Consider the following 23,169-nt stretch of genomic DNA (forward strand, 5'->3'; position numbering starts at 1 on the left):
TGTATATGGATGTGATTTACAATGCTAGTCTTTGAGAAGATTCATTTTAATTAATGCCTTTAGGATCTGGGGTATAAATATGATTCTAAGACATTTTAACCATAGTTGTAAAAAGAAAAAGAAAAAAAAGAGTGGACTGATTCACTGTCTTAGTAAACCCAGACTGTCGCGGTGTCTAAAGTCAATAATTAGTAGTTTGCTTAATGTTTATGGAAAATGCTACAACGTCTTGGTCATATGAGACCAAGGGAATTCAGTAGGATGAAACAAATAAAAGCACTGTACTTGGCTTCATCCTTCATGGCCAGGACTCTGGAGGAATTTAGAAATTCTTCTCACATAATCTGCTATATTCCTTCTGCCAAAGTCATAAACAGAAGAGCTAAAAATATGACATTAATACTGGTGACAAGAACCTCAGAAACATTAAAAAACACATGTACTCACAGGAAGCAATGCTCTTCTGGTCATCTCCAACTTCTTCCCTGCTTTGAGAGGCTATTCCTACCCCACAGTCACTGTCACTCCATTAAAACACCCTATAGAGAGTTAATGCTTAATTGGGACAGAATTTGTTTGGGTGATAGAAATGTTTTGGTAATGGATGGTGGTGGTGGTGGTAGCACAACATTGTGAGTGTAGTTAACAGCACTGAATTGTACATTTTAATGTGGCTAAAAAGGGGAAATTTTAGGTGAATTATGTTACCAGAATAAAAATTTAAAAAACACAGGGCTGTACAACACAGTGAGCTCTAATGTAAACTGTGGAATAAATAGTACAATTTTGACAATATTCTTTCATCAACTGTAACACAGGTACCACACTAATGCAAAGTGTTAATAATAGGGGAAACTGTGTGTGTGAGGCACAATATATGGGAACTCTGTATTTTCTGCATGATTTTTCTGTAAACCTACAACTCTTCTAATATAAAAAAACTAATGATTATTCAAAAGAAATACTTTAGACATTTACAGAACATTTGAATGTCCCTCAAAAAGATGGGTAAATGCACAAAATCAAAAAAGAAAAACAAAACAAAACAAAAAGATGCATAAATGTATATTGCAGTAAAACATACTTGCTGAAAAGAAGAAATTCAGAGCACAACTGAAACATGGAGGAAAATACATTGAATCTGCACTGATTAATAATTCATGGATGGGTCTGACATCACTTCTTCATCCCATTTTCCATGGCAAATAAGACTTTATGTAACTGAGATAATAGGCTCGGTTAAAAAAAAAAAAAAGAGCTGCTACTGGGAGAAAGAATACAGGGTGGTGTGGTGAGAAGAAAATTCCTACAGGAAGAGGGTTTCCTAAGTGAGTAAAATTACACCAGAGCCATCAGACTGCAACATGAGTGAAAGCTCCCACACGATTCTGATGACTGCAAGTACAATTAGTATTTATAGATCTAATCCTTCCCTTCAAAAATGGCTTGATACTTCTGCTTTGTAGATTCCGTGGCTATGCTTGCTCTGAGGGCAAAAAAAAAGCACCTCTGTCTCAGAGTCAGAATCTAGAATTCAGGGGACAGGGTGGGGATAGGGAATGGGAAGTTAAGGCTTAAAATGTTCAGGGTTCCTATTTGGAATAATGGAAACGTTTTGGTAATGGATGGTGGTGATGGTAGCACAACATCATGAACATAATTAACAGCACTGAAATACATATCTGAATGTGATTAAAAGAGGAAATGTTAGATTGTATATATGGTGATAGAATAAAAAACAAATAAACAAACATAACAAAAAACAAACAAAAAAAAACCCCCCAAAACTACGGAACTACACTACCCAAACAGTGAGCCCTCAGTTAAACCATGGACTATAGCTAATAATACCATTATAAAAATATCCTATCATCAATCGTAACAAATGTTCCACATCAATGCAAGATATTAATATAGTGGTGTATGGGAATTACATGTTTGTTCTGTACACACACAACTTCTCTAATAAACGGGGAAATAAAGCATCTTTGTGGCCAAAGTTCAGCCCAAAGGGAACTTAGAGGGCTCTGTGAGGCCCTGGTTCATGAGATCATTAAGAAGCTGGTTCTTTTTATTTTGAAATTAGTAGTTCACAGTCCTTCTGGTGTCTGTCCTTACCAATGCCAGTGGCAAAGTTTGGCTGCTCTTCCCTTTTGCTACTTCAGTGTGTCAGCTCGTAAGAGTGGGCAGTTCCTCTTTGAACAGCTTGGGGTGGCTCCTCTTGTGGGAATGGATATGTGGTGTGGAATCAGACAGCCATCTTCTTGCCTCCAGGGGGAGAGGGCAGAAGGGTGCAGTGGTGAAGAGTGGGGGCTCTGGAGCCAGACTGCCTTCCCAGGAGTCCTGGCTCCGCCACATGCTGGTTGGGGAGCTTTTACTGCCACCTTTGTTTTGTCATGTATAAAACAGGACTAGTGCTACCTACTTCATACAGCTGGGAAGAGTACATGAGATAAAACACAGACCACTCTAATGCAAGAGCCTGGCACATAGTATGTGCTCAATAAATGTTAGCTTACATTACTATTACTCAGCAAATGAGACCTAATTCAACTGCTAATGATGAAAAAGCACCCTGATTTCCCATCTGTAGACACAAGCAAAATAAAAACTAAACTGCTGAAATTATAAGGAAAGAAAGAAGACTCTATTTTCATTTAAAGAAAACCTTTAAAAAAATTATTAACCTACTGCTGGGCTCCGTGATAGAGGCCCCACCATCCCATACACTCTTTATCTTGGGAATAAGGATGCTTTTGCTCAAGTCTCTGTGCTCCTCCTTAAATTACCCTAATTCATTTATTCATGCAACCAGCATTTGTTGAATCCCTAGTACATGTCTGGCAAGTTAAAAGGCACTTGGGATAAAACTATGAATGGAACACAAAGACACCTGTCCTTGCAGAGTTTATGTTCTAGCAGGGGGAATGGGACATAAACAATTAACATAAAACATTAGTAAATGATGCAGCAAACTAAAAAATAAATGCTATGGTAAAAAGAAAGGTAGAACGGGGAACGGGTAAACTCTGCCAAGTTGGGAGAGGGTGAGCGACAATTTTAGACAAGAGGTTCCAGGAAGGCTGAGTATCCTCCATGGGTCTGCTCAAGTTTAAACAACTTCCATGGGCCACACTCGGACTGAGTCCATTCAGATGCAGAGGCGAGGGACTTGTCCAGCTTAAAATCCTCCTTCCCCACAGGAGCCGGTATCTGTTCAGCAATACACAGTCACAGTTTCCAGATCCCATGAGAGACATTCCAGTTGGAAGAGTAACCCTTACTCCAACGCCTCGTTGAGAACGAGAGATGTGAGCAGAGTTGGGTGAGGCGAGGAGGTGAGCCAGACGGGTAGCCAGAAGAACATTCCAGGCCGAGGAAAGGCCCAAAGTGCGTGCAAAGGCCCCCTGCCCCTTGTTCAGTGTGAGGCCAGCGTGGGTAAAGCAGAGGGAGCTGGGGGGCACAGCAGGGCGGTAGAGGGCCGGACAGCGAATGGAGGCAGGTCACATAGGACTGCCAGGCATTGGCTCTCATTCTGAGGGAAAAGGGAAGCCACTGTGGGATTTTGAGCAGAGGAGTGACATAATTTGACTGTTTTAAAAGGCTCACTCTGTCTGCTGTGTCAAGAGCAGACTCGGGGTGGGGGTGGGGGGAAGGTTGACGCAGACCATTTAGGAGGCTATGTAGAAATTCCTCTGGGTACAAGTAGTGAGTGACTGTTTCTGGCAAAGCATTTGCAACCCTATAGTTTAGAAAGCTATACTATGTATCTTATAGGACAGTTGCCAAAGGTTCTGGCTATTTGATACCAGGTACACTTTGCAATGTTAGCCAATGAAAAGACATACTGTGATCAATAGCTGATTTCTCACTTGTAGACAACTGCAAAGTAAACAGTAACATAATTGCATTTGCTGTTGGTTCAAAGGTGGGGGGGGGTTGCCAAAGGAATCAAAGGCAGTGACTACGGATAAGAATCTGTCTGAGTCCCTCCCAATCTGCTGCTCGGCAATAAACTGCTTGGCCCCAGGAGAGCACGCCTGAGCCACACTATAGGTCAGGGGTCTGCTGAGCGTGAGCAGAGCTCGAGGACCCTCCTCCCCGACCCGGATTCCACAGCCTGTCCCTGCGAGGAGCCAGAGGGCTGCCTCCACCGAGCACGTCCAGCGAGAGGGAGCATTCAGGGACCGCTTTACTTCTGCCCTGGTTACTGTCCCTGCTGGAGATGATGTGCTTATTTTTAGCCATCATGTGATTCTCCAGTATTTTCCAGGCTCTGCTTGAGTCATTCTGGTTTCAGAGAATTTTTCATAAGGGGAGAAAAAAAGAGTTCTTCATCTTGAAATGGCTTGAGCATTAAACATTCAAATTGAGTACTGGAACATGGTATATATTTCTTTTGATAAAATTCTGACTTTTCACACCTCTCACAGTTTGGTAGAAACTTAGGTGTGCTTTGAAACACATTAGGTACAAAAGCTGATCACCACCTTAGCTCAACGCATTATTTTTAAATTGTTGGCTGAGCAACAGAAATGGCGAGGATCCGCCATCCCTATAAGAACCACACACATCTGCACCCCAATAGTGATGTTGGGGGATGCCCCCCCTGCCTGTTGACTGCAACAGGGAAGGCAGAGGTTGAAAGGGGGTGTTTGAAAGAGCTGAGAAACCGAGCCAGCAGACTGAGAAGACACACAGGCATTACCATGACAACAACATCACGGTGTCACTGCACTTCTGGCATACAGCAGTCATTTAAGCAAAAAGATTATAAACTAAAAAGGCCACTTTGGTGAGAACATAAGTCTTCAATCACTGATGACTGTGCTGTCCTTTAGATTCCATTCCTTGTTGATTTACAAGACCAGGGTTTGAGACTGTTTTCCTGATGGTGGCACGTCTGCTGTGCAACGTTAACACTGTCTTCCTCAGAGTCCCTTGCACAGAGCCATGGTCTGAGGCCACAGAGCACATGGGAGCTCAGGGAAGTGAGAACCAAAAACAGAGCCTCATTTGAATTACCACTGTCCTGCACTTACCCAAATGGCTCCTGTTTCAGGGTTCTCTGCTATCACCAGCCAACTGCCAAGCCAGAAACATATATATCATTTATTCTTGGCTTCCCCTCTTCCTGTACTTCCCATAGCCAATTCATCATCAAATTTTGTTGACTGTACCTCCTTAAAGTCTATATCCTCAGGGCCACTACGTTTGTTGGGGCTACTGTCCTCTTTCACACAGTTTGCTGCAATAGCCTCTTAGCAAGTCTTCTGGACTATAACTGTGCCCCCACAATGTGTTCTCTATACGGCAGAGCAAACTTCTGCCTAAGCCTTTTGATGGCCTGCAAGTGTCCCCATGAAAATGAGTAAACTTGTGACAAATAGACCCCTCTCCTGGAGTGTGGGTGGGACCTGTGACCTGCTTCCAACTAAGAGAATATGGCAAAGCTAATGGGTGTCTGACTTACGATTATGTTACTATATATATGACGCCATCTTGTTAGCAGACTCCTCCCCTGCTGACCTTGAAGAAGTCAGCAGCTGTGAAGTAAGCAATATGCTGGGAAAGCCCATATGGCAAGGAACTGCAGGTGGCCATTAGGAACTGAGAATAGTTTCCAGCAAGAAACTGAAGCCTCAGTCCTGCAGCTGCAAGCAACTGTCAACAGAGAGAGCCTGAAAGTAGACCTTTCCCCATTAGAGCTTCTGATGAGACCACAGCCCCAGAGGACACCTGGGACTGCACCCTGGTGAGACCCTAAAGCAGAGAACCCAGCTAAGCTGTGCCCAGACTTCAGAAGCTGTGAGATAATACAGGTGGTGTTGTTTAAAGCTGCTAAGTTTGTAGTAATTTTTGGCAGCAACAGACCACTAACCACTTAATCCATTATACAAGGGCAATGATTACCTCTCACGTCTCAACATTCATAATTGAGGACATGCACTTCACCAAACACAGCCCACTGTCTCCTGACTTCAACATCCTGTTCTTTCTGCCTGGGATGCTCTTCCCCACAACCTTTACCTGGTTAATTTGTACTCACTCAGTAAGTCTTAATGAGTCTTCTTCCAGGAAATCTTTCTAGAATACACAAGACCAGCTTAGATGGTCTTCCTATGCACCCTGAGAGTACAGCTATTGTCTGCCTCTAGTCAGGCTTCCCCAGCAGGGTAAGTTCCTTGAAAGCAGGGGTCTTGTTAGGATTCACTGCATATCTCCAGAACCTCCTCCAATGCCTCAACAAATATCTGTTGAGAGACTAAATGAATGAATGAGAAGTCAAGCAAAATTTTCACCAAAAGGGCTAGAGTTTCAAGAAATAACACGTTTAGAAATACTTCCTGAGCTACTACATAGTACACCATCTATTTTCTAAGCTACAGCACCAGGAGATGCCTGGAGAGCACTTTACAAACAGCCAAGTACAAACAAATTCATTAACCTCCCCCTTATGTGGGACATGACTTCCAGGGGAATGAATATCCCTGGCAACGTGGGACTTGACTCCCAGGAATGAGCCTGGCCCTGGAATTGAGGGATAGAAAATACCTTCTTGACCAAAAAGGGAAAAAGAAAGGTAACAAAATAAGGTTACAGTGGCTAAGAGATTTCAAGTAGAGTCGAGAGGCTATCCTATCTCATATGCAAGCTCCAACTAGACATTCCGAATGGCCACAGTAGGCCAAGCCCTAACCAACAGAAGTCCCGAAATACGTAGGTCCCTATCTGAGAGTCCATAAAGGTTTCACTCACTAAGTTTACCTCTTAGAAACTTAAATCCACCAGAGTATTCCTATGCCAGAGAAGTCCTAAAACCCAGAGGCAATAGCCTCTTCAAGAACAACAATCAGATGCAGCTCCCTTTCCTGTAATGTTGACACCCTTTTCAATATGAACAAATTAGAGTGGTCTCTGCCTAGACACCCCTGAAGATTGAGAAAGTGATTAAATGGGAGGAAGGGGTAGCAACAAAGAAGATAGGATTTAACAAAGGATTACAAATACTGAATCTTTATGAGATTTTTTTTTTTTTTAGTTGCTAGGGTATTAGAATAGCTAGAAGGAAATAATTGAAAAGGTGGAACTGGAACCCATAACATTCTTTGAAATTTGCTCTGTAGCTACATGTTAAATTGTACTTTGAAAGTTCTCACCTTTCTGTATATACCTTATATTTCACAACAAGAACTGAAACCGTGGGACTGTAATCCATAACATTCTTTGAAATTACCTATATAACTACTTGTCAAATTGTACTTTGAAAGTTATCACCTTTCTATATATGTGTTATATTTTACAATAAGGAAATAACTGAAATTGTGGAACTGTAACCCATAACATTCTTTGAAATTTGCTCTGTAATTACTTGTTAAATTGTACTTTGGAAAGTTATCACTGTTATGTACATATGTTAAATTTCACAAAAATGTATAAAAAAACACAACAGCCATGTGTCAACTTATCTACTTCATCTTCTTTGATCAAGATGAATGGTGCAGTGATTTAATTTAATTCAATTCAATGAGTATTAAATGAGAATCATCTATGTGTCAGGCAACAGGGACACAATAACTGAACAAGACAGAATTAGTTCATAGTTTAGTTCACCCAATGCAAAGGGATTCCAGAAAATTCTTCAAGTCAAACTGTTTTGTTTTTGCCCAGCATGCTAAATGACAAGGAAAAGTACCAATAATAATGAAAAATAGGTTCACTGGTGATCTGTGATATTCTGCTTATAGACACTGAAAATAAATGCTAAGTCATTGCCTTCTGAGACCTGTGACAAGGTTTACTGTCAGGCTGAGAAGCAAAATACCATATTATTACACCTATGGAGAGGAAAAGAAATGATCCACCAGAGTATAGTTGCAGAACTGTTTAATATTTCAATGTATACAGGAAATGGTTATATAAGAATGATCCAATGGTGTTTGCTAGGATGGCTTGTTTCCCAAGAGAAGGTGGGAGAAAATGGAGACCACCAGTCCTCATCCACAGTGCCCTGGTGTGAGGAAATGGAACCCAGCCTGCTGAAATACATGCCTTTTTTGTTTGAAGGGCTGACTTTTCACTTTGAAATCACCCAGATCATTTACCCAGAGAGTAATCTGAAATGAAGGATTTAAGAAATCAGAGATTAGAAATCCTACCAGGCTAGGGCTCCATGTTCCAGGCTTTACACACATTGCAGCCCTCCAACGTTGCATACCAGGGATAAATCCCACTTGACTATGATGTATGATTCTTTTAATATGCTGTTTGGATTCAGTCTGCTACTATATTGTTGAGGATTTCTGCATCTATATTCATCAGAAACATTGGTCTGTAGTTTTCTTTTCTTGTGGTATCTCTATCTGAGGTTGGTATGAGGGTGGTGTTGGCCTCACAGAATGAGTTGGGGAGTGTTCCCTCCTCTTCAATGTTTTGGAAGAGTTAAGTCTTCTTGGAACGTTTAGTAGAATTCCCCTGTGAAGCCATCTGGTCCTGGGCTTTTCTTTGTTGGGAAGTTTTTGATGACTTGATTAAATCTCTTTACTAGTAATTAGTTTGTTGAGATCTTCTATTTTTTCTTCAGTCAATGTAGGTAGTTTACGTGTTTCTAAGAATTTGTCCATTTCATATAAGTTATCTAATTTATTGTCATACAGTTGTTCATAGTGTCTTCTTATAGTCCTTATTTCAGCAGGCTCAGTAGCGATGTCTCCCTTTTTATTTCTGATTTTTGTTATTTGCAACCTCTTTTTTTCTTTGTCAGTCTGGCTAATGTTTTGATGATTTTATTGATCTTTTCAAAGAACAAACTTATGGATTTGTTGAGTCTCTCTATTGCTTTTTTTATTTTCTATTTCATTGATATCTGCTCTAATCTTTGTTATTTCTTTCCTTCTGTTCAGTTTGGGTTTAGTTTGCTTTACTTTCTCTTGTTTTTCCAGTTTTTATGTTAGTTCTCTGGTTTGAAGTATTTTTTCTTTTATAGTGTAAGCATTTAGAGCTATAAATTTCCCTCTCAACACTGCCTTCACTGCATCCCATATATTTTTGTATGTTGTAATTTCATTTTCATTCACTTTATTTCCTAATTTTACTTGTGATTTTCTCCTTAACTCATTGGTTGTTTAAGAGTATGCTATTTAATTTCCACCTAATAGCCACCCCAGCTCTCTCTGGGTTACTACTTGCATGGTATATTTTTTTCCATCCTTTCACCCTCAACCTACTTATATCTTTGAATTTAAGGTGAATCTCTTGCAGACGGTACATAATTGAGTCATGCCTTTTTTTAAAAAAAATCTATTCTGCCAATCTCTGCCTTTTGACTGGAGAGTTTAATCCATTTACATGTAAAGTCATTACTGATAATATAGGACTTTCTTCTGCCATTTTGCTCTTTAGCCTTTGTAAATCTTATACCTTTTTGTCCCTCATTTCATTAATGCCTACTTTTATATTTTTTTGTGTGTGTGTATGTTGTTCCATATTGTACAACTTCTATCTGGATATTTTTCATCTGTTTTCTTTGTGGTTACCAATGAAGTTAAGAGCTAACATCATAAATATATAACAATCACATATGGTTTGATACCAACTTAACTTCAATAGTATGCACATATACTTTTCTTATACCCCTCCATCCCCCAACCATATAATAATTTTTTTACTTGTTACCATTTATACCTTTGTACACTGTATGTCCAAAACCAGATTTACCCATTTATTTTTATGCATTTGTATTTTAGCACCTGTAGGAATAAGACATGGAGTTACATACCACACTACACAATACAATACAGGCCTGTATAATTATGCAAATGGCTACTTTTACCGTCAGTCTTCATTTTTTAATGCCATTTTGAATGACTGTCTAAGTATCCTTTCCTTTCAGTCTGAGGAATTCCTTTTAGCATTGCTTGTAGGACAGGTCTAGTGAGGACATACTCCCACAGCTTTTATTTATCCAAGAATGTCTTAATCTCTCCCTCATTTTTATTTATTTATTTATTTATTTAAATTCAGTTTTATTGAAATACATTCACACACCATACAATCATCCATGGTACACCATCAACTGTCCACAGTATGATCACATAGTTATGCGTTCATTACCATAATCTACCTCTGAACATCCCTCATTTTTGAAAGAGAGTCTCGTTGGATATAAAATTCTTGGCTGGCATTGTTTTCTTTCAGCTTTTTAAGTATTTCAACTCACTTCATTCTTGCATCCATGGTTTCTATGAGGAATCAGCATTCAATCTAATTGGGACTCCCTTGTATGTAACACACTGATTTCTTCTTGCAGCGTTTAGAACTCTCCCCTTGTCCTTTGCATTTGATAGTGTAATCAAGATATGACAGGGTGTATTTTTCTTCATGTTTATCTTATTTGGTATTCTCTGAGCTTTTTGGATGTGCATATTCACACCTTTTGCTAAGCTTGGGAAGTTCTCTGTCATTATTTCTTTGACTCTTCCTTCTGTCCCCCTCTCTCTTTCTTCTCCTTTTGGGACTCCCAAAATGTGTATATTAGTGTGCTTGATGGTACCCCATAGCTGTCTTAGACTAATTTTCACTTTCAATATGTCTTTCTTCTTTCTGTTCCTCAGCCTGACTCATTTCAAGTGTTTTGTCTTCAAGTTCACTGATTCTTTCTTCAGCCAGCTCAAATCTGCTCTTGAAAACCTCCTGGGCATTTTTCATTTTAGTTATTGTGGTCTTCTATTTGGTTCCTTTACCTAAACTCTCATATTGCTCATTTACTGTTTTCCTGATATCTTTCAGTTATTTTTCTGCACTTTCCTTCATCTCCTTCAGCATTTTAAAGATCATTTTTTCAAAAGGCTTTGTTTGGTATGTCTACATTCTCATCTTCTTCATATGTATTTTCTATATTTTTATCCTTTTCCTTTGGATGGGCCATCATTTCTTGTTTCTTTTTCTTTTTTGTCTTATACTCTTTTGTTGCACACTGTACATTTTAGTATTTTAAAATGTTAACTTTGGGATTTACTTCCTGGGATGTCTCTTTCTTGGTTTTGTAACCAGCTGGTGATAAGACAGAAACTTTCTTGAGCTTCTGCCCTCCTATCAGGAAGGCCTACCCAAGGCAAATGCAGTATGCAGGGTTCTCCCTGTCTTTCTGGGCCTCTGTCTCATCCTGGGCTTTTGCTTGTTAGCTGTTTTCCAGTTCCTCTGTTCATAGGAGTTTGGTTGTCCTCTCCATTTCCCATGATACAGACCTCCCTTTTACTGGGTATTTTTGATGCCGGCAGTCCTTTTTCCCAGACTGTTTGCCTCTATAGCTTTTTTATACTCCTTTCATTGTTTCATGTTGTTTTTGCCCAGATGGAGGAGGGTCACCCTGGAGAGGACTTTCCCAAGTCAGTCCTTCCAAGGTAAAACAGGGCCAGGGACCAAGGAAGGGGGCAGAGACTGGCTCCAATGTGCCCTGGGGAGGGGATCAGAAGGGCTCCAAAAACTTCTGATGACTCCCCAAAGCTGAGCTTTTCTGGCTTGCCCAGCAAATGCAGCCCTTCAGTGAACTGTACCCTGCAGCCCTGAGGGTTAAAATAATGGCTTCCGCTGCCTTTTTCTGGGATGGGGTTGAAACAATGTCTCCCCTCAGAGCCTGGAACCAGCAATCTAGATGTGCTAATCAAAAACTGTGATCAGCCATGCCCACCCCTGTTCTTCGGGAAGAGAACTTTTACATCCCCTTCTGTCACCAGCACCTAGGCAGGTACTACACCCTGCAGGACCTGCCATGACAGTGGGGGAATGGGTGCCAGTGCAGAGTGAGCAATTTACAGTTTTTACTGTAATTTACCTCCCTCTTCCTCCTGCTCTTCTCTGGATGCTGTATGGTGTTCTTCTGGCCTCTGGAGTTTCAAAATAGTTGTTTCAGACAATTCCTGCCTGTTTAATAGTTGTTTTGGTGGGAGGACTTAGTCTTGGAGCTCCCTACTCCACCATCTTCCCCAGAAGTCTTCCCTTAACATTTTAAATGTTTTCTTCTCCCCCAACTTTCATGAAACATCAGTTTCTATAATAGCACCACAATGTTCAGTACATTTTTTCGCTAAGCTTTAAAAAATTTATAGTTTTTAAGAAAAAAATAGGACATACTTTGATTCCAGAAAACCAAAATAACTTTAAAATTGCAAAATGTATTAGTAAATTATCATCTGTCAAACATATAGTCTCAGTGAGTAAACAAATTGAGATATATATGAAAAATGCATGGCTCTTCCTAGGAAGGAGCTCTTGAGCTCTTCCACAGACACTGCCAGGAGATTCCTATCTGAAACTCCTGAATTCTTCACGACCCTTTGTTCCTCTCTGTGCCCAATATTCCAAACTCAGACATTTAGTATTCTGGTGAGGCAGAGCACTGCTCACATTTTTTTATCATTAGTTTTTTTTTTTTATTAGAGATGTATAGAAGGCAGGATTCCCATATACCACCCTATTATTAACACCTTGCATTGGTGTGGTACATTTGTTACAACTGATGATAGCACATTTTTATAATTGTACTATGAGCTACAGACCATGGTTTGATTTAGGGTTTACTGTTTGTGCAGTGCAGCTTCATGGATTAAAAAAAAAAATTTATTATATAACCATATTTTCTGTGGTGGTTTCTTCATTATTATAACTAGAGAAAGGCTGTTTCAATTACTCCATAAGGAGTAAGGTATCCCAATATGTATCTTATACATCTTACATATGGTAGACATGTAATTGGAAGAACAAAACCACAAATATCCTCTCCTTCAAGGGAGGGAGAGATCTCCTTTAAGAATTTATTTAATTGGGTCATTATAAGTGTTTCTTTCCATTTCAATATTCCTCTCCTTCCAGGGAGTGAGGAACCGCCTCTAAAAATTTATTTAAGTGGGCCAGTGTAAGTGTTTCTTTCCATTTTCCTCAGGTCTTAATATAGTCAAGGAAGTAGCCATTAAGTGGTATGCAGTTTAGCAATGGGATGGTTTCTTAACATGAACAGGCCAAGTGAGTGCAGTGCTATTGTGAGGCAAGGGGTGAGTGAAAAATACAAGCACTGTGCTATAAAATAATGAAAAGTACTTAAGTACATAATAGTAAAATGAAGAAGACAGAAGAAAGAGGGGAAAAACTTGAAGAAATAGAAATCAATAGAAAGAATATAATCTAAAGAAGAGAGAAAGAAGACTGGAAAAAATTAAGAGAGTCTCGGAGACCTGTGATCTAATGCATGGATAAATGGTCTAACAAACGGTCTGACAAATGGATACATGGGGTCCCAGAAGGACAGGATAAGAGAGAATGGAGCTGAAAAGATAATGGCTAAAAACTTGCCAAGTAAAAGACACAAACTTAGAGATTCAATAAGCTCCAAAACAGGATAAATTCAAAGAGAACCATGACTAGTCACGCTACTGAAAACTAAAGATAAAGAGGAAATCTTGAAAGCACCATTGAAAAATGACATATTACATATACAGGGGGAAAATGATTTGTGTCATTATTATAACTATGGAGCCATAAGAGAGTAGAACAATACCTTTAAAGTACTTAAAGGGAAAAAAATAATCCCAGAGTTATTTATCTAGTCAAATGATCCCTCATGAATGAAAGTGAAATAAAGATATTTACAGAAAAAGGAAAACTAAAATAATTTGTTACCACTGAATCAGAAATATGAGAAATGTGAAAGAAAGTTCTTCTGTCTGAAATGAAACTAGTAAGAAACTCATATGGTTTAGGAATGTATGAAGAGCATTGGAAATGGAAAAAATTTGAAAAATTAATTAACTTTTTCTTAATTTCTTTAAAATACATGACTCTTCAAAACAGCACTGTCTAAAGAAATATTCTAAGAACTACATAAGTAATTCAAACTTTTCTAGTAGCTAAGTAAAAAAAAAGATGACATTAATTTCATGACATATAAAATATAAACAAAATACTATAATTTCTACATGTAATCGATATAAAAATTACTAATGATATATTTTAAATTCTCTTTTTTTCCATACTAAATCTTCTAAATTCAGCGGGAGTTTTATATACACACCACATCTTGTTTTGGAATAAGCACATTTCAAATTGTTTAACAGCCAAACTGTGGGTTTAAAGCAAAAGTTATCATTGTCTTGTGGGGTTGATAATGTATATGGATATAATACCTATGACAACTACAATAGAGGATGTGGTAGGGAGGTTGCAAGGTTTCTGTATTTTACACAAAGTGGTATGGAATTAAATATATACTGTAATCCTTACAGCAACCACTAAAAAATTAATCCCAAGACTACAGGTGATGAAGCAGTAACTGATCAATTAAAATGTATTTCTAAAAATATTTAAAAATCCAGAAGAAAAAAGGAGAAACAGTAGGAAAAAAACAAAAACTAAAACAAAAACAAACAACAATAACAACAACAAAAACAGAGGGAACGGACAGAAAACAAATGATAATATGGTATATCTAAATCCAACCAAATCAATAATTACATTAAATACTAATGGACTGAACACTCCAATTAAAAGGCAAGAATAAAACAGATTGTCAGAATGGATAAAAAGGCAAGACCCAATTACATGCTGTCTATAACAGATACATGTTAAATATAAAAACAAAGATAGGTTGAAAGTTAACCTACCACGGAAACATATATACCTTGAAAACAATAAGCACAAGAAAGCTGGGGTGGCTATAGTATTATCAGATAAAATAGACTTAAAAACAAAGAATACTACCAAAGATAAAGAGAGATATTTCATAATAATAAAAGGGTCAATTCATCAGGATGATTTAATAATCACAAATGTATATGAGCCTAATAACAGAGCCTCAAAATCTATGAAAGAAAAATCAAGAGAATTAAAGGGAAAAACAGAAAATTTTACAATCATAGCAGGGAATTTTAACACTCCCTTCTCAGCAATTGTTAGAACTAGACAACGACAACAACAAAAAAAATCAGTAAAAACAAAGAAGATCTGATTAACACTATCAACCACCTTGACCTAATTGATATTTATAAAACACTACTACCAACATGGTACATTGACCAAGACAGACTATATTCTGGGCCATAAAACCAAGGTCAGAATGAGGAAAAAAACCATTTGAACTGCTACATTTCACTGTCTCTCTTAAAAACAATCAAAATAATAAAAATAACTCTTCTTTCCCAAAAGGTGATCGGTGATGCTTAGAAAATAAGTTCTCAACAAATGCTCAAACACTGCTAGACGAATGAATGAACATGGTCAAAGCTTTAAGGTGTACTGACTGCCTTAGAGAACCGAAAATTCAAGGTAACTGAGGTTGAGAGTATTCAAATATTCTACAGCTTTTGAAAAAAGTATTAGCATTTATTCAAATCTACATTTATTATAGGCTTAATTACGATTGTTCAAATACTTTGTTCTGTTGTATTCCTTAGGCTGTTTCCTTTTTGAAATCATTTTTCTAGTATTCCCATTAGTCTGATGTTAGGGCTGAAACACTGCCATCACTGAGGAAATGACAAAGCTCAGACTCAATTCTCAAAGCAACTTTAAATCCATTAATGTATGTGAATTTAATCCATTAATGTTGTGAATCTGCAATGTGTCTAAGCTGTAGTTGCCACAGGAACCATAACTCTGAATTTCCTTTTAAGTTTAGTAAGTACTCACACATAAAATCCAATGCCCCTAGACAGCTATCTCAGGTTGCAGATATGGCTCACAGCATTAAATTTACAAACCTGACTCATGATAATATATGCACTTAATAGATACCCATCATTATGAAAATGTGTATTTTAATATATGCTCATGGTTGGTAGATCAAAAGAAATTCAAGATGCAATTCTTCAGAATGTAGACAGGATAAAACTCACCAGGCAGTCATCCACCCTTCTGTAACAGCCACTACTTATGCTAAAGCTCATTACAGTCCAGGTAAGCCATATAGCCACATAGAGACACCAAGCTGCTCTAGGGCATCTCTGAACCCAGAGAGGAAAATCTAACTGTACTGAAATGGCTGAAAAATCTAGCACATTCTCATAAAAACAGAATGTGACAAGTGCGTGGCAAGCATTCACTTTACATGCAAGCAAGTAACCTGTGGTGTGTGGCTATTTCAGTCGTCTGTATGATGTAAGAGCATTTTTTGACAATGTTGATAGAGTCCTTGCTTAATTATCACCATATGGACAATCCATTCCACAATCACTTTTCCACTCTTATATGGTCCCTTTGCCATGCAAGATGCTTTTGAATTGCCACTTACTGTTTCTAATGTATGTATAGTGAGGACATGCAAGTTAATTTTAGTATTAGCCTAAGGAAATATTTTGGGAGAGAGAAATCCACTGCAAAATGAAATCAAGTATTCCCAAGACAAAACTAAAAAAAAAATCAAAGACTTGCTTCTGTTTTTGATTATACCAGTCACTGCTTATTTCCACTAATGCAGATAATTAAGAAATAACCAAGGCTTAGGGATGGGAAGAGAGCAGAAACATTACAGAATGTTACTGACCAAGCACCACTATGAGATAAATGTGTGTGTGCATATGTGTGTGTGTGTGTGTGTGTGTGTGTGTGTGTGCATGTGTATGATTTCTCAGGCAGCTGACCCTCACCTCATCAAGCTCTTTAATTTGTCTGAAATTTTGGATGGACAAGATCAGACTTCTGTGTGAAGAGGAAGGCCTTGAGTGGCTTCACAGCAGAGGCAGGGAAACGAGTTTAGGGACTGTGAACAGTTCATGGGGAGATGATTCAGGATCACATTATAAATAGAGAATTATAATAGAACTTTAAGAATTGGAAGGGACCTTAGTATCAATTGCTACATGCTAGTGTCATACATACCTTGAGCACTACTGAAAGGCAAGGAGCTATCAGATTCTGTAATAAACATACCAGGCCACTAGGCTGTTTAGTAAGACTGTTAACTTTGTGGCTCTTCTTTTACTGATGTCTGTCCTTTCTACGGATACCAGTGTACCCCTTGCCTAATAAGTTATGTACTGAGAAACCAGATCCCCATGTTTATTTTAATTATGCCTAAATTTAAAAAAAAGTAAATAGATTTTGGATAAGTACCCTAGGAACTCTCTTGAGTAAAGCATAAAGTACGTGAATTTTATAGTGCAGATTTTACAACACCTATTCTGACCCTTAGAAGACATTATGGCTTGCATTTTCTTGTCTGTATTCCCAACAGCTGGGTACATGACCTTTAGAAAAATGAGGTCTTACTGTATTTATAGGCTTTTTAAATAGTATCCCATATATGAGGTATACCCTGCTATGATTTTTGTCTCAGTATAGTTTTATTACCCCACAATGTCCAACAGTCAGACATATTTTATTAAATATTTATTTAACACTAAATATTTAATATTTTTTACTATTAAGTAGATGACTGGTTGGACTTCTGAAAATACCTTTTCTCCCTGATTAAGTCCAATGAGGTAAACATAGTCAAGGTATCAGGAATACAAGTCTTAAGAATAACTGCCTTCCGGAACATTAAAAACCAAATTTATTATCTGTTGACTTTAATGTGTTTCCTGAGCTTTGTAACCTGAGAGCCTGAGCTCTGGAAAATATGTATTTCTCCTTCATGTCCATGGACATTCTCTCTATAAGAATGGCACAAGTTTCTCTGTGGCTTTTGAGAGACGCAGATGAGGGAATTCCTAGGAAATGAGGCCCAGGCAGCTTAAAGATAGTTCTGTTTGGGGGAGTAGGAGTGTTGGTGACAGTGTAAAAAAAAAATTAAGGGTGCATTATGATTGTGAAAGAAAAACATCCTGAGGTCTGTCCAATCTCACTATTAAAAACTTGAAAAAGTAGCCAGTTAGTTGCGTTTCAATTATCTGTACATCATTAACCACTGTAGAATATATCAATATAGAAATATAGAAAAAGACCTTAAAATGAGAAATACCTAACATCTTTGATTTTCTCACCTCTTGTCCTTCCACTCCATCTGCCTCCCCCAGCCCAAACTCTGAATAGGACACGCCACCTCTTTTCTCCACTCCAGCTCCTATGCTGATGAAAGCTGCTGACAGAAGTTGAAGGTCATGATGAACCACTATAAAGTTTTGCTTCCCAATCTCTTTGTGGCTTAATTTTTTTTAAATTCAGTTTTATTGAAATATATTCACGTACCATACAATCATCCATGGTATACAATCAACTGTTCACAGTACGATCATATAGTTATGCATTCATCACCACAATCTATTTCTGAACATTTTCCTTACATTGGAAAGAATCAGAATAAGAATGAAAAATAAAACCAAACCATCCCCAAACCATCCCATCGTATTTGTCATTTAGTTTTTTGTCCCCACTTTTCTACCCATCCATCCACACACTAGACAAAGGGAGTGTGATACACAAGGCCTTCACAATCTCACCGCCACCCCTTGTAATCTACATTATTATACAATCGTCTTCAGGAGTCCAGACTACTGGGTTGGAGTTTGGTAGTTTCAGGTATTCACTTCTAGCTATTCCAATACATTAAAACCTAAGAGGTGTTATCTACATAGTGCATAAGAATGTCCACCAGAGTGACCTCTCGACTCCACTTGAAATCTCTCAGCCACTGAAAGTATATAGTCTCATTTTGCATCCCCCTTTTGTTCAAGAAGGTATTCTCAATTCCACGATGCTGGGTCCAGATTCATCCCTGGGAGTCATATTCTGCATTGCCAGGGAGATTTACACCCCTGGGAGTCGGGTCCCACGTAGTGGGGAGGGCAGTGAGTTCACCTAACAAGGGGGCTCAGTTAGAGAGAGAGAGGGCCACATCTGAGCAACAAAGAGGTACTTGGGGGGAGACTCTTAGGTACAATTATATGCAAGTTTAGTTTGTGGCTTAATTTTAACACAGTCTCTCCCCCACCACTTCTACACCAAGAAAATAAATACTCTCCTCTCCTCTCCAGCCCTGTATGTATGCCCTTGACCTCATCTTCTCCCTCCAGCTTCAGGGTCATGCTCTACTATTTCCCCTCTTGTTCCATTTTCACTTACTCCTTCTCCACGGACCTTTCTTCAACCACATTACAAATCTGCCCATTATATCATAACCTAAAAACAAAAAAACCAGCCAAGAAAAATACCACTCTCCTTCCAGTCTTATTTCCTGACACTACCATAGCAACTTCTCTGCACCATCAATGAGTATTTCTCCTCAACTTTTTCCCTAACAAATTTGTTAAAGGTAGAATCTACTCTTAAGTGCACCCACTTCCATTCCACATGCCCTTATTAAGTCATCACAATTGAGGCGTATGCACTTAGCATTTTAATGGACCAATTCTCTAAAGGGTTCTAATCACCAACTAGGAGACAGATTTTATTGGCCTATTTTCAGGCATCATCCTATTTGATCTCTCCACAATTAATATTCAGGACGGTTGGTGACTTCTCTTTGCAGAAATCTCCCACTGCTGGTTCTCTGATGCTGAGCTCTCCTGGTTTTCTTCCTGATGCTCATTTCTTTCTCAGCTTTCTCTTTTCTCTCTTGCCCCTTAATTATATGCATTCCACAAAGACCTGTGCTTGGTTTTGTTTCTTCTACATAGTCTCATCCATTCTATGGCTTCAAAGATGGCTTTTTATGCCTTCTTAATATCCTTTTCTCAAGTTCATTCCACAACCCACTCTTGGCCCCATCATTCCACTGAAACACTCTCATTAAGCGTCTTTAATGACTGCCAAGTTGAGAAATCCAATGGATTCATCCAGTCCTCATTTTATTTGACTTCTCAGCGGATTTAGACACTGTTAACCATTCTGCTCCCTTCCTTTGGTTTCCCCGACACATCACTCCCTAGTTGTCCTTCAATCTTTCTGGCATCTTCTCTGCTTCCAGTATAGGTCCTCCCTCCTCCATCTACCTGCTCAGCGTTAGATTTCCCCAAAGCACCCTCCCTTCTTACTGGGTATTCACTTCCAGCTTCAATCACATGGATATATGGAAGACTCACAAATGTTTATCTCTAGGCTACACTTAGAGCTCCAGACACAGACACAGACACACACACACACACACACAATACCCAATTATCTATTTATATCTCCTCTTAGATGTTGAAAAGGAACTCAGACTCAGTATACGTCCAAAATCAAACTTATGCTCTCCACCCAAATTTAATTCTCTTTTAACACTTTTCAGAGAACACCACTATCTAGTTGTGTGAGACAAACCAAGAACTCATGCTTGATACTTCTATTTTATCCCAGCATCCATCCATTACCAACATCCAATCTATTTCATCTCCTAAACATCTCTCAAATTTATCCATTCCTCTCCATCGCCACTAAATCCAGATGAACAAGGATTCATCTAGTTTACTGGTGAGTCTATTCTCATGAATGATTACATGCAGGCATATTATTTTGCAGAGGAGAAAACCAAGGCTGGATGGGGTTAAAGAACTTTCACCAAGTGTTAGACATGGTAATTTAAAACCAAGTCTAACTCCAAACCCAGTGACCACAGGAAAAGAAAACAATATTAAGCTAATTATATGAACATAAAAGAAACGAGAGTGGTTTTCTCTTCAGTTTTCTTAATGAAAGGATAACATTATTTATGATGTAATCATGTAATCATATCATCTATACCAGTGAAGGGAGGACACAAATTATCCCACACCCTCCCACATGTTTTTATTTTGAAAACTTTCAAAACTATGGAAAAATTACAAGAATAATAAAATGAATACAGCCTTCACCAAGATTCACCCATTGTTAACATTTTGCCACTTTGGCTTTGTCTCTCTCTCTGCACACACTCAAACATACACACTTTTTTTCCTGGAACCACTTGAATTTTGTTACAGACATCATGATATGTTAATCCGTGTATCTTCAGCATATTTTTTAAAATTTAAAATAATGCCAGATTTCTAATGGCCTCAATCTACCTGGAACATAGCCATGAATCCAGAAATAAGAAAAAGAAGAAAAAAAAGCCTTTCAAACAGTGAGGAAAACTGTGACTACAAAGCTATTACCACCTATTTAATGTTGTTACCATCTCTAATCTATTCTGATTGGAGGTAGGGCATAAATAAGGATTTTGTGTTATTTACAAAATTAAGGCTATTGATTTAACAAGTCAGAACAACTGCTTCCACATTTGGGATGGAAACAAAGTTTCTGAGGATTTCACTGTTTAACTTTCTAATACCATAACTGGTGTTTATAATAATGACCTCAATTTTAGAAGAACACATTCTGCTTGGTAAAGTCTGCTTTTTATGGCAAGAATGTTTACTAGAAAGGTTTTATCCACATTTTTTAAATTGTACAGTTCCAGGTATTTATCCTCAATGACGTCACTTCCGTACAAAGTTGGACACATGAGGTGTTACTGAATATGATCAGATAAAAATTGGCGCTGTCTATACAACAGATGAGATGCATTATTTTATGAAGTTCCTTAGGAGGATTATAGATGATCCATGTTAAAAGCAAAAAATCAGTTCATTTTACAGTCTGTCCTGCCAGCAATTAGCAGTAAAATTATTTTGATCAAATTCTGAACAGACTACTTGAAATGTCTCAAAAAAACTAGAAAATAAAATGTATCCTGAGTATTATTTTAACACCCAGCACCAGTGTTGTAAAGTGAATAGCTCTTCCTTTTTAATTGTTTAAATCATGATCGTTAGATTTATTACAAAGAGTGTCACTCCTGGGAAGACAATCGCAATCAAATAAGATAACAACAGAAACCATCCAAGGGTGCTAAAATACTGACTGCCGGGGAGAATCAAATACAAATATAGTAAAGCACAGGTAGATCTGAGCCATTTTCTAAAATGGAAGTGGCTAGAACGAGTTCATTGTTACAATACCTGCTGTAGGAGAGTTTGCATGGTGAGACTTTTTTGGCAGGTTGAAGATTTGTTCGCCGGGGTCAGGGGGAGGAATTGCATCTTGCCCTTGTCGTGCCTCTACAGGATCATACTCTTTCCCATCGTAGTTAGCATCATAGAATTTCTTAAACCACTGAATAAAATCCAAGTTGTCCTGGAAACGTCCTTTCACTAGCTTCTCCACTGGAATTACCTGCAATATAAAATCACCAAGTGAGTCACAAATCTCAGGTGTGTTTGTATTTAACACAAATGAAGTGTTCCCTAAGTAAAACTATTTCCTACGTATTGGCAATTCGTTACTACTGACCTCTCCCCCAGCTTCTTATCCAGCTGTATTCTAGAACTAACATAATTTTCATCATGTTAAAGAATAATTAAACCAAAAAGTCACAGCTGGATCTCCAGGAATATTTAATACTTCTGAACAAACCACACAAAAGGAATGCCCTCAGCTGTCAAGATGGACAGATCCTCCTCACAGAACGTCTACTGTCAAAGTATCAACTCCTCCCACCCCTCCCCTGAAAAAAAATCAAACAAACACAGGCCTGGGATGTTGTATTGTTTCAAGACTGATAGGCTATCCTTATTTCTGGCCCAAATGTGTATTTGTAAATGTGTAAAATAAACTTTTAGCAGAATGATGGCTATTAGAAAGTGTGAATGAATAAGATTCAAATCAACACAAACATATCCCAACCTAATGGTTCATGGGAAGCAAAAAGAGCTTTCACAGAGTTTACTTATGACGTGGAAAGACAAGCGTAAAAGGAACTAAACACAGCATGGGGGACCTGTGGGGGAGAGACATGGAGGCTGACTTGGGGGTCCGAGAGGGCTCCCTGGAAGAAGAGGAGCTCAGGGTTCACATCAATTTCTGAGAAACGAGTCTCAGCTTTTTATGGAGTAATCCTTCCTACTGACAACCTGAAGAGCCAATCAGCATTACCTTTAAAAGTCTTAAGGGAACCGTCAGAATTATGGTGGAAAAAATGTGGGTCGACTGCTTAGCTCTGATTTGACAAGCAGCCATTTTTGAAGGAAAATAGGAAAGGTATTAGCTACCTGAATTGGACCATTAAAAGAATGTTACTTGCTGCATCTTTGGGCTGGAATACAAGTCAAATGTGAGTACGAGAGAGTAACAAAGCTAGGGAGTGAGCTTGTGTGCACGTGAGAGCGTGTGAGTACAAGTGTTTCAGAGAGAAACATGGAGTTCAAAAGCTTGCAGCTTCACTGTGCCTCGACATGAACTGAA

The 23,169-nt window shown here is 38.4% G+C and overlaps 1 protein-coding gene across 4 annotated transcripts in view; it reads right to left on the bottom strand.

The window, feature by feature from the left end:
• Positions 1 to 23,169, bottom strand: part of MAPRE2 (microtubule associated protein RP/EB family member 2) — a 174,621-nt gene that overhangs the window by 19,862 nt on the left and 131,590 nt on the right. For all 4 annotated transcript variants that reach the window (XM_037805530.1, XM_037805531.1, XM_037805529.1 and 1 more), the window contains one exon: positions 21,888 to 22,101. In XM_037805530.1, the coding sequence (XP_037661458.1) occupies positions 21,888 to 22,101 (214 nt within the window). The remainder of the gene's footprint in view (positions 1 to 21,887; positions 22,102 to 23,169) is intronic.

The sequence above is a fragment of the Choloepus didactylus genome, chromosome 16 (genome assembly GCF_015220235.1).
Source record: "Choloepus didactylus isolate mChoDid1 chromosome 16, mChoDid1.pri, whole genome shotgun sequence".
In the NCBI taxonomy this organism is placed as follows: Eukaryota; Metazoa; Chordata; class Mammalia; order Pilosa; family Megalonychidae; genus Choloepus; species Choloepus didactylus.